At 37.2% G+C, this 16,213-nt stretch overlaps 1 protein-coding gene across 2 annotated transcripts in view; it reads left to right on the top strand.

Moving 5' to 3' along the window:
- Pde10a (phosphodiesterase 10A) overlaps positions 1-16,213 on the top strand; it is a 340,101-nt gene that overhangs the window by 177,055 nt on the left and 146,833 nt on the right. For both annotated transcript variants that reach the window (XM_012512701.2, XM_023706496.1), the window contains exon 3: positions 7,713-7,741. In XM_012512701.2, the coding sequence (XP_012368155.1) occupies positions 7,713-7,741 (29 nt within the window). The remainder of the gene's footprint in view (positions 1-7,712; positions 7,742-16,213) is intronic.

Raw genomic sequence — 16,213 nt, 5'->3', positions numbered from 1 at the left:
ATATTTAAAATTTCCTGCCTTCTTTGGGCTTTGGGCTTCTCTTGCTCTTCTTTTTCCGAGAGCTTGGGTTGCAGCACAAGATCATTTATTTGAATTTGTTATGTTTTCCATATATGCAGATTTACCACTACAAATTTTACTCTTAAGACAGCTTTCATTGCATCCCTCAGGTTTCAGTAGGTTATATCTCCATTTTTGTTTTATTGTAAATATTTGTTAATTTCTTCTTTATTTTCATCTGTGGTCCTTCTAAACTGGAGGTTATTTAATTTTCATGTGTTTATGCTGTTTTTGTAGTTTCTTTGGTCAATAATTTTCACTTTTATTGCACCTTTATCGCATGGTATGCATGGGATAATTTCAAATGTTTTGCACTTACTACTATATGATGTATTTTGAAGAATTCTTATATGCAACTGAGAAGAATGTGTATTCTGTTGTTACTTGATGAAACAATGTAAATGTCTACCAAGTCAAGTTCTTCACAAGTTTGGGTTAGTTCTGTTATTTCTTTGTGGATTTTTTTTTTTCTCAGAACCAGGGATTGAACACATTACCTTGCGCTTGCCAGGGAAGTGCTTATTCCGTTAAGCCATCTTCCTGGCCCCCTTTGCTGATTTTTTTTTGCCTAGTATATCCATCTCTTTGTGACAATGGCATATTAAAGTCTTCCATTATGATTGTATTATTGCTCATTTGATTTTTTATGTCCATTAAAATTTGTCTTATGTAGGTGGGTGCTCTGATCTTGGGTGCATATAGATTCATAATTGCTATCTCTTTGCAGTTTTCCCCTAACAAGTATGTAGTGACCTTGTTTATCTCTTTGAATTATTTTTAGTTTGAAGTTGATATTGTCAGCAACCCACATAGCTACCTCTGATTTTTTCTAATTTCCTGTGGCATGGAGATTGTTTTCATCCTTTAACTTTTAGTCTGTGAATTTCCTTTTGAGTTAAATGTGTTTCTTATGTACAGCATATTGTTGGGTTTTGTTTCTTAGTCCACTCTGCTAATCTGTTTCTGCTAGTCTTTTGGAGAAGTCAGTCCATTTACATTAATGGTTATAACTGATACATATTGGCTGATCTTTGTCATGTTATTTTCCTGTTATAGGTTCCATGCTTTTTCCATCTTTTTAATTACTTGCTGTGTTTGATGATTCTTTTCTGTTGTTTTTGAAGCTGTGATCACTTCTGTGCCTTTCTAGAATACTTGTCAGTACTCTTTGTAGGGTTGGTTTGGTGGTCATGAATTTCTTCAATTGTACACCGTCATGGAAGGATCTTATTTTGGCATTAAATTTGATAGGTAGTTTTGCAGGGCACATCAAACTGGATTGGCAGTTATTTTCTTTCGGTACCTGAAATACTTCCCTCCAAGCTCTTTTTGATTTGATGATTTGTGTTGAGAAATCTGCCATGATTCTGATGGGCGTTCCATTATAGGTGATCTGTTTCTTTTCTCTAGCACTTTTTAAATATTCTGTTCTTTGGCTGAATTTCTGAGATCTTGATTATTATATGTATAGATTTAGATTTGTTTTCATTATGGCTGTGTGGAGTTCTATATGCCTCACTTACTGTATATCATTTTCTTTTCTCATGTGTGGAAAATTTTGTGCTTGTACTTCTGCACATACTCTTTTTATGCCATTTGTGCTGTTTCCACTGCTTCATTGACAGCTATTATTCTTATATTATTTTTCCTTTAGTCATCTTGTCGCTGCTGAATTGCTATTTCCTGGTTCCTTGTTAGTTTTAAGAGATCTTTATTTTCATGTTCATTAGCTGCACCACTGTCATCAAGGTCTGAAAGTCTATTTTTAGTTTCATTCAAGTGGTTTTGCCAACTTTCAATGGAGTTGGTGATTTCCTGGATAGTTGATTGAATGTATCATGCATTATAATTTTTTCCTGTATTGTTGATTCAGTGTTTTTATCATTTTTCTCTTTTCCTCTATTTTAAAAAAAAATCTGTATCTTCTTTAGCTGTGCTGAGCAATTCTTTCACAATTGTTTTCCTTTCTTTTTGGACCTAAAAGATTATTTCTGATCTTTCTTCTTCTATAGCCTGATCCACTTATTTGTTTACTTCAATTGCTAATATTTCAGAGATTTCCAAGTTCTTGTATGTTTTGTTTCCTTGATTTGTTCTGGGTGTGCTAGAAAATTGAGATTGCCTTTTGCTCTGTGTTTTGACATTTTTGAAGCTCCCAGTAATCACCCAGACAGAGTGCCACAGGCCGCCCAGAGTCTGCCAAAATTGTTGAATGGCTCCCGGAAAGCTCTGTACTTGCTTGCACTGGACTCACAGATCACAGTCCCTTTGGAGACCTCCTAAGTTCTTTTTTTTATTTTTATTTTATTTTGCAGAACTGGGGATTGAACTCAGGCCCTTGTGCTTGCCAGGAAAGCACTTATTCTATGAGCTATCTCCCCAGCCCCCACTCCTAAGTTCTTAAAAGTTTGGACCAGGACCAGCAGAAGCTCCACACCTGTGCTCTGGGGGCTAAAGTAGGGCAGAGCTTACTAGAGTCCCACAGGCTGCCCAGAGTTGGCCAAAGTTCTTAAATGGCACCAAAATTGCAATTTTTTTTCAGGGGCTTCTCTGTTTAACAAGTTTATATCCATTAGTCTCTTTGGATTGTAACATCTTCATAATTCATTGTACTTTATAAATATGAAGAAAGCAAGTTTGGAAAGATCAAGAAGTCCACTTACACTTAGTAAGGGAAGCTAAGATTTGAAAAGTGAGCCAATCTAGCTCCTTCATTTGTAAATTACTCTACTTTTGAAAGCTGTGAAGGAGGTCCAGGCATGGTGCTGCACACCTGTATTCCCAGTAGTTCTGAGGCCTATGCAGGAGGATCACCATAAGTTCAAGGCCACCCTGCACTACGATTTAAAAAAAAAAAAATCTTTTCAAAAAGTCTTGTTTAAAAAAATCTCTGCGATATTAAAAATCCTCAAAAGTTTTCCTGTCACTCAAGTGCTCAAGAAATATTGTTTGAAGGTGGGAAGGATAAGAGTTAAGAATTGGCAGAACAAATTGGGTCTCTTCTGTGGTCAGGCTTATGGAAGTAAGGAGGAGGAGGTTGTAGGTTCTTTTTGTATAATTAGAGCACAACCAGTTGGTTGGGGCTTCACTCCTAAGCAGAATAATTTATTTGTTAGAAATGAGAAACATTCTGTTTTAAATAACTGCATCAATGTAATGGTATAAATGTCATGTTCTAGGAACAGTTTTTTAATTGCTCTTTGAGTGTTTTTAGTTTTACATGGTAAAATTGGCTTAATTAATAAAAATGTTAAATATTTTAAGTACTAAGTCCCTAGGAAAGTCAGGCTTCAAGTTTGGGTGAATAACTGGGTATAAACGTCTGTCTGTCCGTCTGTCTGCCTGCCTGCCTGCCTGCCTGCCTACCTGCCTATCTGTGTCTCTTATTTCTCTACCCCCTGTCTTCCCTCCTTCCCACTCCCCTGTCTTTTGTGTTGTGTTACTGTTGGTTTTAAATTGATTTCCTTATGATGACAGGATGGCTGCCACCAGCAAGGACAAACCGCTTACTTCCTTGTGATTCTTTAAATGCAGTGAAGTTTAATTCTTCCTTTTAGTTTGATTGGGCTGACTGAGATTTTTCTTCAGCATTTGTCATGTACATTAGTGTCCCCCTAACTGAGGAATATGGTTTCAGAGTTTTCAGTTACCCAAAGTGTACAACCTTTAAATGGCAATTCAGAAGCAGAACTTCATGAGGTCTTGTGCCATTCAGTGTAGCCCGAAGCCTGCTGCCATCTTGCTGACCTAAGCAGGAGGCGCCTGTCCTGTAGACTGGCATGTCCTTGCTGTGCACTACTTACTCTAGTCACATAGTAGCTTTTGGCCTTTTTAGATAAATTCTTATGGCACCAAGGTCCTCCTATTTAAGTAACTTTTATTTTCCTTAATAGCGGCCTACAGCAAAAGAGCAGCAATGCTGGCAATTTGGATATGCCAAAGAAAAGCTGTAAAATGCTTTCTAAGTGAAAGTCCTAGTCTTAAAAAGGAAAGAAAAAAATCATGTGTTAAAATTTGTTAATGAATGTGGAAAGAATGAGTCTATCTTTAACATTTTTAGGGCAAAAGTCCATGCCAATTTTTTTTTTTTTTTGCACGAGGGCAATGTTGTGTTAGATGTTTATAAGTGTTTGTGGACTAAATGTTAAGATTGAAATACTGTTAGAAAACAAATTTCTGGGGCTGGAGAGATGGCTCAGTGGTCTAAAGCACCTACTTGGAACAAGCTTGGCAAAGCACAGGGACTACGGTTCGATCCCCCAGCACCACATGCCAGCCAGCCCCGCCCCCTGGTGGGCTGAGCTGCCCCCCCCACACTAAATAAATAAATGTTTTAAAAAAAATTTTTTTTTTCTGTCTTTCCAAAAATGCTGTGGTCATGTGGTTTGCTAGAAATGGCTGGAGAAGGCTGAATGGGGCCACATCAACTTCTATAAGATGAAAGTCTATAATAAAGATGATCGGTTTATGAATTTTCAAGGGAAATACTTGTTGCTCATGCTGAGAAGCTGGTGTGTTCCTCTTAGGAATATTACTCTATTTATCAAGTCTGAAAGGCAGAGTGAAATGGAGGATCTTGAAGAAGGGTACAGTGTTTATGAGGAAGATGATGTCTATGTCTCCCACAAAGTGCTCCCCTCTGTGTATACGTAGAGCCAACGTGAGACCATGTGAACTTCTCTCATCCTGTTGAATAAGCACTAAAAGCGGGAGATTACTTGTACCAGGTTAATATAACCAACCTCACATCAAGCCTCAGAGAAATGAGCAGTCAAGAACTAGAAATTGTTCAAAACACCAGAATTTTTCTGTTAGGTGAGATGAAAATCAACTTGCAATGGAAAATGTAGCTTTTCCATACCCGGAAGGCATTAAGTATTTAATTCCTACTGTTATTGTGAAGTTCTTAACTAATCATTTTAGTCCTTATGTTATACAGAATGTAAACATGAATGTATAGAATTTAAGATGCAGAACTTTCAATATCGATTTCAACTTTTACTGAGTGGCAATTTTAAAAAAATAACAAGTTTCAAATCCTTTGTATTCCTTCTAATAATGCATTAAAGTTACTTTGCTTTTTCTTCTCCTGCATTGTTTTTTTCCCCATGGTTTTTACTTCTATATGCAGTTTTTGTGGATCAAATAGTAAGAAAACATAATAATTCTTTATTGATTCAAAATTGTATGAGTTTAGTGAGGTGGCCCCCACCACTCTCAAAACTAAGCATAGAATAAAGATGATAACAAGCGGTGGGAGAACTCTGACCAAACTGATGGCTACATGAATGCTGTGGTATCAACAAGTGTATTCTGAATTCCTTAAAGTGCTTGTTATACATGTGCATTCATTACTGAAATACCATTTTGTATCAAAGAATATAGAAGTACAAATGCTTTTTTATGAGAAATGTACAAGTCTGCACACTTTTACAAAGATTTTTCATAATATTGAATTGAGTACTTACCAAGAAAAGTGCACCATTAAGTACTTAGTGTAAAGGTGTGTGACACTTCTGTGAGATCCTCATAGGGATTCTTTCACCCCAGGAACTAGTACTGCTTGTAAAAGTTATAAAAATTGTGTTTGGAATATTTTCTCCATTTTTAAAAAAGAAATAAAAGTGATTTTAATAAACATGGATGAGCCTGCAACCTCCTGGAGAACCAGGGTACTGTTTAAACTAGTGCTCTCTGTGGTGAACCATTCTGTTGGTAATCAGGTGGTCATGAATAATGCAGATTCTGATGCCATGGTATGTCCTTCATTTCCATGATCCCCAGTGCTTTCAGGTCAAAGCTAGCTTCTTTGGTGGCTGATAGGAAATCCTACTCCCCAGCTTAGTCCTGGTGTATGGTGGAAGTGCAGGGCTTGCTTGCCGAGTCACACCTTGCCACTTGGAACTCTGCACAGTATGCAAGGAATCTGGCACTGCATGCAGGGAAAGTGGTGATATTCTGTGTTTCTTTGAAAACACTCTTTGACAAAACTTCATTCACACTTGCAAGGTGCCAGAAGTTGGTCACCATGCCTAGAGTGATAAAGCCAGGGACTGCGAGTCTGCACCTTTTAACCTTTTCTGAACAGCTGAGCAGATTACTTCTCCTGTGTGCTCTTCCCACTATACTGTAAAAATTAAGTGTTCTGTATTTCTTTGACACACTTAAAAATTTTTCTTAGGAAAGATAATTCATCTAAATGAAAATTCTTTCAAATTCTTTAAATTGCCCATGGATCAGCAGTTCAAGTTTAGCCTGGGCAACTTTGTGATTCATCAAGATCCTGTCACAAAATTTAAAATAAAGTGAATACAAAACATACATAACATGAGTAGTACATTTTCCTTGATTTTTGTTTTGTTTTGTTTTAACGGTTAGGAACATGGATTGCTACTGCATGTTTCCATACATGATTCCCATGTTATACATGATTCCTATGTTATAAAATATGTTAAATAAATAAAATGATTATAAGAAGGACAAAAAAATAAAAAATAAATAAATAAAGTGAATCATGAAATGTAACTCAGTACGAAGGCTCTGGGTTCAAACTTCAGTAGTTTCCCCCCAAAAGGTTGGTTTTGCAAATATATATATAAGTGAAGTAACTTAACACATTCAAGTTGGATAAGTGCAAAGAACAGTCAAAGCCTTGTCTGAGCCTGTGAGACAAAGACAATATACTTTTGCTTATGTCAGAGTAAATCAGGCTCTGCTTTGTGGTTACATGGGTTATGTTTGGTTTTGGGCATAAGCATGGCCTGATGTTGGCAGTCGGACAAGACTTGATTGCTAGAAAGGACAGGATTCAAAGTGACAGTGCTTGCCAACCTATAGGTCAGTGACATAATAGGGTAGCAGCATTATATTAGGGACACCTGTCAGCAGAGCACTGTGAGAGTCAGACTGAGCTGCAGCAACACTTCCCTTCTAGAGCTGCACAAAGGCACTTTCTCTGGGGTCAGAACCAGTGACTGATGCACAGGATGTTCAGAAGCAGCAGACCTAAAGGAATTCATTGCCGGTCATTTCCTCTAGCTTGTTGGTCATGTAGGTGTCCTCTTTCCTACATCCAGCACCACCAGGAAAACCCTTGGGTATTTCTCACAGAGCCACAGTATAGGCCATCACTCTCCCTTCACCAGTAAATAATGCCTAACCATTGGGCTCATGGCAGATAGAGCACCATTGGTAGGCATGCCCTGACTGGTCAGGGCACTCCATACTTTAGCAGAGCTTTTCACCGATTCTAGGTCTTCTGGAATTAACCCTCAGAATACAAGTCAGTGGTCCTTTGGGAGATTACTGTGAGCCGAGTACATCAAGTAGTGTAAGTGCTGTTAACTTGGTTTAAGGATATAGTTTAATAAGCCAGTGTGGCCAAATTTGCAGATATTTCTGTTTTAGAATCTTAAAAGAGCAAATCTGGAAGAAGGTTGTTGTGGTGGTACGACATTTCTTCTCTAAAACTACAATACATGTTTCTCAATTTGTTAAGTTTAACTTTTAGTTTTCTTAAAATCAAATGTGAAGATTTCCAAAGACATCATTGCCAAAGTGCCTTGAGTTTGAGAGTGAGTGACATAGGTGGTATTCCAGAACCTGACCAGGGTTTCTAACTGTATTTTCTCCTCTCCCTTCTTCATCTCCAGGTGACTCAGCTCCTAAGGAAGTCAGCAGGGTGAGTAATGTGACTGTAATTTCTACTACTGCCACAGTATGGGAAATAAGTGTCTTTGTACATTTTTGCCCTGACGTGTGTCATTATTAGAAAAACAATGACAAAACCTATGGGTTCGCACTAAAGAGTTACTGACATATCTGGAATAAAGTCAGTAGTGAGACGTGTTGCCAGTTGGAGGCTGCAAGACTGAACACAACCAGCAGAGGCATTTCTCTTGGTCTCTGCATGTCGATGGGGTTTTCTGCACAATGCCCAGCATTTTGAGTTGGGGAGACTGTACAAAGATTGGGTTTCGGTCCTTTACTGAAAAACCAGAAGATAAAGAGCATTGCATGGCACTCTTAACACAGCAACATCAGCTCTGGTAGAGGAAGCCACCAGCTGTCATAGCCTTCCACTCAGCCAGCTTTACTTATTACTTTACCTGTCTGGATGCCTGATTTTCAACTCATGCCCTTTGCATTTGGGAGAAGAAAGACAGTTCATATACAGAATGTAGGGCATTGTATAGCACTTGTAGAAATGTTAAATGTCCTGTTTTCCTGACCTACAGAGATACTTAGTATTAGCTTTTGGAGATTTAGAAAACTCAAAAGCTGGGGCTGGTGAGATGGCTCAGTGGTCTAAAGCACCTACTTAGAACAAGCTTAACAAAGCACAGGGACTGCGGTTCAATCCCCCAGCACCACATGCCAGCCAGCCCCGCCCCCGGTTGGCTGAACTGGCCACACACACACACACACACACACACACACACATAAAATAAATAAATTTAAAAAAAAAAAAGAAAACTCAAAAGCTTAAGGAGATGAGTACTGAAAGCATTATCATATTGTTTGGTACTACAGAAATAACAATATAAGTAATTTCAGAAGAGAAAATTATCTTGTTTCCTGTATATACAGATATTAAGTGTGGATTAAATATTGCAGATAAACAGTTTGAATTGCATCTGATAAAACCAGATTTTAAAACTGCTGTTTTTTTTTTTTTTAAATGGGAAAGCTGTTAATAGAATCATGTATGCAGATACATTCTTTTTTTGTTGATCATATGTTGAAGAAAATCTCTAGAGATGAAGAGGGAGGGCCGGAGCTGGTGACTAGGCAGAACTTTCTCTGTCCATAGCAACCTAATAGATTCTCAAGGTTTCTGGGAGACTCGGTTTTTCAGATGCCTTCAGTATTTATTTTAGTTTGTAGAGTTCTCAGTGAGAGAAGTGCTAGGTCTCTGTGCCCCAAGAGATGCTAACTTTGTGAGAATTCCCATTTACATTCATAATATTTTTCTACTGCTCCTAGTAGATACGAAAATTCTGAGTTTTGGGAATTCTCACAAATTAAGTTGGGCAGAGTCATACAATATTGGGGTATTGATATTGGCAAATCTACTGTCTTAATTTTCTGAAGCTTCACCATGTATGTTATAAATCAAGGTTCAGTAGGAAGAAAACCGCAGTATGTTCATCAATGATCCTTTCAAAACAGGAAAGAAACAGACTTTTTGTGTATAGGAAATTTAAACTTCAAAATCTTGAAGAAACTTTAGACTTTGCTGTTATTTTTAAGAAGGTAGGAGAAGGAATGCTCAATATAGGTGGTTGCAACCCATCCAGATGTTTTCCTTACATTTTACTTTAGTGTCAAGAATAATTACAGTTGTATCTTTGGCACATTGCTTATGTCTAAATATGAACTCTCTTTACCTGTGTAGTGGAAAACTCTTCCTTAGCCTCCCCATCCCAGAATATAAAGACTTATCCAACCCAGTATCAAGACTGATTTTGCTGTTGTATCCTACTCTGTCAAATATAAATCACGTTGGGCTGGGCATATAGTTCAGCAGCTTAAACATTTACCTGGCAAACATGAGGTCCTGAGTTCAATCCTCAGTACCTCAAGAAAAAAAAGCATAAATTAAAAAATATATATAAAATAAAAGGAAGGAAGAAAGAGAAAAAACAAATATTGATCATGTTGCATTTGGTGAGATTAACTTTATAGGCAAAAAAACAGATTTTATTTATTTCTGTATATCCAACAATGCAATAAATTGTTATCAGGCATCTTGGGTACAGAAATGCCATTGTACAGACATGTATCACCTCATTAGTGCTTTGTTTGGAGGTAGTGACAGAGTTCGCATCATGTGTTCAGATAGTGTCAGTGGAACACCTTTAGGACTTTACTTACCTAGTGACTTTTTTTTTTTTTTGACTGGCTCAAGCTGCCTTAAGAGCAGGTCTGGCAAGCCATAGGGAGCTAGGGATTGAACTGTGATCCCCTGCACCTGACTGGGTTTCCCCAGCAGGTGCTTAAACAACTGAGCTAACCTGCAAGCTTCCATAGTGACTTTTAAATGATTATTTTATATGAGTCTCTTATGCCAAAGTTAAAGAAACCTACATTTCTGAGATACACTAAGTGTATACTCTTCAGTAATGGAATAGTGTCAAACATCAGGATTTTTAAAGTATTCTCTCATGAATCTTGATCAGTATTTTTTTTTGACTAATACTCATATTTTGCTATTGAAATAGTATACAGGTTTTTGAATTTAGACTTAGAAATACTGATATATCAGATATGTAAGGAGTGCTTAGAGGAGACATTATTTTCATGGCAGCTATTGACTTCCTCACAAAATCTGGAAGACAACAGCTGTGGTGACGAAATACAGCTTCTGTTTGAACACAACTTCTATCAAAAAGTGCCCTTAGTAGCTGGACTGTTTCACTCTGAGGTGTGCCTGATCATCGTAAAGTTCTTTCTCCCCTAGGTTTCATCAGTGACCTCACTTAATTGCCAAATACCATGCTGATTTTATCACAGTAGCTTGATAGTATAATTTTAAGTCAGGAATTATAATGCCTCCTGCCTTGTTGTTGTTGCCCAGGATTGCCTTTGCTAGGTCTTTTCTGGTTCCAAATAAACTTTTGGAATGATTTCTCTAGTTCTGGGAGGTATGTTGGTGGTAGTTTGATAGAGATTGTATTAAATCTGTACAACAATTTTGGGAGTAAGGCCACCTTCACAATGTTGGTTCTTCCTATCCAGGAGCAGGGAATATTTTTCCATTTTATGAACTCCTCTACGATCTCTTTTTTCAGAGTACTGTAGTTTTCCTTGAAAAAATCTTTGCCTTCTTTAGTTAGATTAATTCCTAGGTATTTCATTTTCCTTGGTGCTATTGTAAAAGGTATTGTTTCTATAATTTCTCTCTTAGTGTGTTTGTTGTCTGTGTAAAGGAATGCTATTGACTTTTGGGTATTGACTTTGTATCTTGCTATGCTACTGAATTTGTGCATCAAATCTAGTAGCTTCTTGGTGGAGTTTTTTGGGTCTTCCAACTAAAGTATCATGTCATCTGCAAATAATGATAATTTAACTTCTTTTTTACCTGTTCTTATTCTTTTTACTTCTCTCTCTCTTGTTTAATGGTTCTAGCTAGTGATTCCAGAACTATATTGAATAGGAGTGGAGATAGAGGACATCCTAGTCTTGTAGCAGATCTGAGAGTAAAAGACTACAGTTTTTCCCCATTTAGAATTATGTTAGCCAATGGGTTATCGTAGGTGGCTTTTATCAGATTGAAGTAGAGGACATCTATTCCCATTTTCTGTAGGACTTTGAACATGAATGAGTGTTGGACTTTGTCAAAAGCCTTTTCTGCATCAATGGAGATGATCATGTGATTTTGGGATTTGGCTCTATTGATATAGTGTATTACATTTACAGATTTGCATTTATTGAACCATCCTTGCATGCCTGAGATGAATCCTACCTGGTCATGGTGTATAATCTTCTTGATGATTTGCTGTATTCTATTTGCTAGAATTTTATTGAGGATTTTTGCACCTATGTTCATGAGGGAGATTGGCCTATAGTTCTGTTTTCAAGTTGTGTCTTTCCATGGTTTTGATATCAGTATAATACTTTCCTCCAGGAATGATTTTGGGAGGATTGCTTCCTTTTTCAATTTCATTGAAGAGTTTGAGAAGTATAGGGATTATATCTTCTGTAAATTTCTTGTAGAATTCAGCTGTGAATCCATGAGGACTTTTCTTTTGTCAGTAGTTTTATTACATTTTATTACATTTCATATTTAATTGGCTGTTATTGAGAATTGCTATATCTTCTTCATTCAGTTTTGGCAATTTGTATCTTTCCAGGAATCTCTCCATTTCGTCTGTGTCTTCTATTCTATGAGAGTAAAGATTCTCAAAGTAGCTATTAATGATCTTTTAAATTTCCACTGGGTGTGTGGTAATTACACTCTTTGCATTCCTTATTGCTTGTTTTTTTAATGTCTCTTTTCTTTATTTTGTTTTGTTTTGTTTATTTATTTTTGTGGTACTGGGGATTTAACTCAGGACCCTGCACTTGCCAGGCAACCTTAATGCTTGTATTTGAATTTTTCTTTCCTCTTTTTGAAGAGTTTAGCTAGGGGCTTATCAATTTTATTTAATCTTTCAAAGAACCAGCTTTTTGTTTCATTAATTCTTTGAATTGTTTTCTTTGTCTTAATTGAATTAATTTCTGATCTAATCCTTATGAATTCTTCCCATCTTTGGGCTCTGAGTTTGGTTTGCTCTTCCTTTTCTAGATGTTGGAGGTATAGCATTAGGGTGTTTATTTGTCCTGGTTTGTTTTCCTAATGCATGAGTTTACAGTTATAAATTGTCCTCTAAGAACAGCTTTCATTGTATCTCATAAATTCCGATACATTTTCTTCAATTTTCATTGAATTGTAGATATTTTTAAATTTCTTGTTTAATTTCATCTGTGACCCATTGGTTTCTGAGTACAGCGTTGTTTAATTTCCACATGTTCATGGGATTTTTCTGGTTTCATTTGTCATTTATTTCCAGTTTCATTTCACTGTGTTCAGATAATATACATGGGTTAATTTCTTTTTTCTTGCATATAGTTATGCATGACCTATGGACTAGTACGTGGTCTCTTTTAGAAAATGACCCATGTGCAGCTGAAAAAAAATGTGTTTTCAACTGTGGTTGGGTGGAACACTGTGTATGTCCACTAAGTCCATTTGTTCTAAGCTCTAGTTCAGTTCTTCTACTTCTTTGCTAATTTTTTTTTTCTGCTTGACCTATCTTTTTGGAATAAGGGGGTGTTCAAGTCTCCTGTTAAGATTGTGGTATTAGATATTAGATTTTTTATGTCTATTAAGATTTGTCTTATATAATTGGGTGCTCTCATATTTGCTGCATACATATTTATGAGTGTTACATCTTTCTCTTGAATTTTTCCCCCAACCTGTATATAGTGGTCTTCTTTGTTTTGTTTGATTATCCTTGGTTTGAAGTTGAGACTGTCTGAGAATAGGATTGTTACCCCTGTTTTTTTCTGAGGTGCAAGGGTGTGTGATTTTTTTTTTTCCAATTCTGACTTTCAGCCTATGAATTTCTTTATGAGTTAAGTGTGTTTCTTGTATACAGCATATTGTTGGATTTTTGTTTCCTAATCCACTGTGCCAGTCTATTTCTTGTAATTGGTGAATTGAGCCCATTTATATTGATGGTTATAATTGAGATATATTGACTTATGATTAACATGTTACTTATCTGCTGTTGCCCCTTTTTCTCCTGCCTCTAATTATTTGCCCTATTTCATGGGTTCCTTCTGTTCTCATTCATGGAGTTCTGATCATTTTGGTCCCTCTCTAGAACATCTTTTAGCAGTCTGTGTAGGGTTGGCTTTGTCATCATGAAATTCTTTAGTTGTTCTTTGTCATGGAAGTATTTCACTTCTCCATCAAACTTGAGAGTTTTGCAGAGTATAGTTCTCTGGGCTGGCATTTGTTTTCGTAGAGGACTTGGAGTACTCTGCTCCATGCTCTTCTTGTATTTATAGTTTGTGAAGTCTGCCAGTATTCTGATGTGTTTTTTTTTTTTTTTAAATCTGATCTGTTTCTCTTGTCTAGCAGCTTTCCATATATTATTCGTGTAATGGATTTCTGGGATCTTGACTATTATATATCTTGATGTGTTTTTCATTGGGTTGATGTTAGTTAGAGTTCTGCATACTTTGGTTACTTGAATATCAGATTGATTCCCCATATTTGGGAAGTGTTCTGCTATCACGTCTGCCCATATTCTTTTTATATCAGTTGTATTGACTCCTTCTTTCTCATTGATGCCTATTAGTCTCACATTGTTCATTTTTATATTGTCTTGCAGGTGATGAATTATTTTTTCCTATGTCCTAGTTGTTTTTAAGAGATCTTTTCTTACCTTTTCATTAGTTGTGATAGCATCTTCAAGATCTGAAACTTTATCTTCACTTTCACTTAGATGGTTTTGCAAGCCTGTGATTGAGATTTTAAGTTCCTCTGTATCTCTTCGACTCTGCTTCATGCAATCTATTTCTTTCCTATATTGCTCATTGATGGATTCTGTCATCTTTCTGATCTCCTCTTTTTTAAATCAATGTCTTCTGGAGAAGCAATTATTAATTCTTTCACTATAGTTTTCCTTTCTTTTTTTACCTCAAAGATCATTTCTGATCTGATTTTCTCTATATATTTCTGCATTTGATTCTTTACTTCACATGCTATTAATTCAGAGATTTCTCTTTTTATTTCAGAGGTTATTTCTGATCTGAGTTCCTCTATACCTTTCTGCAGTTGCTTCTTTCCTTCAGACACTATTAATTCAGACATTTCAGCTGTGTGATTCCAAATTTTTTCTGTGCTAGTGTCTTCTACCCTTGTTCTGGGTGGGCTCGGGGCCTGAGACTGCATTTTGCTCCTTCTCTTTGTCATTTTATATAGCACTGTCCTCTGACCTTTGATGTAAAGCTTTGGTGCAGTTATAACCTTAGCACCTACTGAAATTCTTACCCAAGAGAGCTTATATGATTAAGGCAGTTATATTTTTGTATTTATAGTTTTTGTGTTGACAAATTTTTGTAATAATGGGTTTGTATTTTAGACAGTAAGAGCAATCATTATGTCTATATAGCTAAGCAGATATTAAGTTGGGAATTTGTATTCAAGTTAGTTCCACTGATTTCTGTCTGATCACTTCCCTTGATGTACCTGGTGTTTTCCAGGCAAACTAGGTCACTCTAGTTACCTTTTGCTCCCTCTTTCAGTCAAGAGAGAAAGAGGGAGGATGCTTTTATAGATCTGGGTCTGGCAAAGTGTCTCAGTTTACTGGGTGCAGATCTGTGAATCCAGTTGTGCCTGGATTGGGTCTGGCTGCTATGCTCAGCTCCTTCTTGGCTGCAGCCCTTGGAAGTGAACCTGTTGTGCCCCTCTGGCAAGATGTTCCTGGATTAGCTGGATGGTTCTGGCCCCTAACCTCTCTGCAGGGACGTTAGCTGCAGAGTTTGGAGGGGTCAAGAGAGCAGGATAGATCATACTCACAAATCGTCCTGCGCTGGGTCTAGAGGGATCTAGTAGGCAAAAGGGGAGTGCAGAAGCTCTCCTACACACTCACCAGGCCTTTGCTTGGGCTGAGTTTGGAGGGGTCCAGAGACCAAGGTGGAAGTTCTCACTCAGTGGCTGGGTGTGGTCTGGTTCTGGAGGGGTTCAGAGGGGTCCCAAGAACATGGTTGAAGGTCTCATTCACACGCTGGGCTTGGGCTGCATCCAGAGGGGTCCTGCGGGCACAGGGTAGCACCAAAGCTCTCCCACACACTGGCCAGCTCTGGGCTTGGGTTGCATCTAGAGGGGTTCTGAGATTGCGGTGGAAGTTCTCACTCACTGGGCCTGGGCTGGTTCTGGAGGGGTCCTAATCAGCACTCTTAATCCTTTCATTATGACTATTGTTGTGGCTTTGGGAGTATTTAAAATTTATGAGTAAAAATGACTCCTAACAGAATGTGGAGAGGCAACGTGAAGATGAAAATACCTGGACACACAGCTGCTACAGTATGCCTCACGTAGTCAGGGTTAGAAGCTTTGGAAACAGTCTTTGCCCCTCAAGATGTTTGAGATCTTCCCCATTATATTTTTGCATCTATAAAATTATGAAAGAGAAATTTGATCCTATTTTGATTCATCTTCCTTAGTGAATGTTGCTTTTTTTTTCATTTCTGAATTTTTTTTAAATGTCTATCATTTACTTTAGAAGTCATTCTCTTTACTAGATTATGGGTAAATGTTTTATTCTTTAGTCCATTACATTATGTGATGAGCTTTCTCAGTTTTATTCAAGGCCCTTTTTTGGGTTGGGGAATCATAAAGTTTGGTTTTTGATGTGTCTGGTCATCCCTTTTGTTTTGTTCTTTTCCAAGCCACTAAATTCCTGTTTGTAGTCTTTGCCTGTTAGTCCCTGATGCTTTCTACAGCCTCTTATGTTTATTCTGTACATTCTGGGTTTGAACTTGTGCAGTATGATTCTATTTTGGAATGCTTCTCATTCTGCCTAAATTCATATTGGTGCTTTTTAAGTAAAATTACATCTGAATTTTGCGTGCTTTCTTTTCATTTCATACTGTCTTA

Source organism: Octodon degus, unplaced genomic scaffold, assembly GCF_000260255.1.
Source record: "Octodon degus isolate 3935 unplaced genomic scaffold, OctDeg1.0 scaffold00261, whole genome shotgun sequence".
Taxonomy (NCBI): Eukaryota; Metazoa; Chordata; class Mammalia; order Rodentia; family Octodontidae; genus Octodon; species Octodon degus.
The sequence above is the reverse complement of the archived record's forward strand: the minus strand, read 5'-3'. Positions and strand labels throughout refer to the sequence as shown.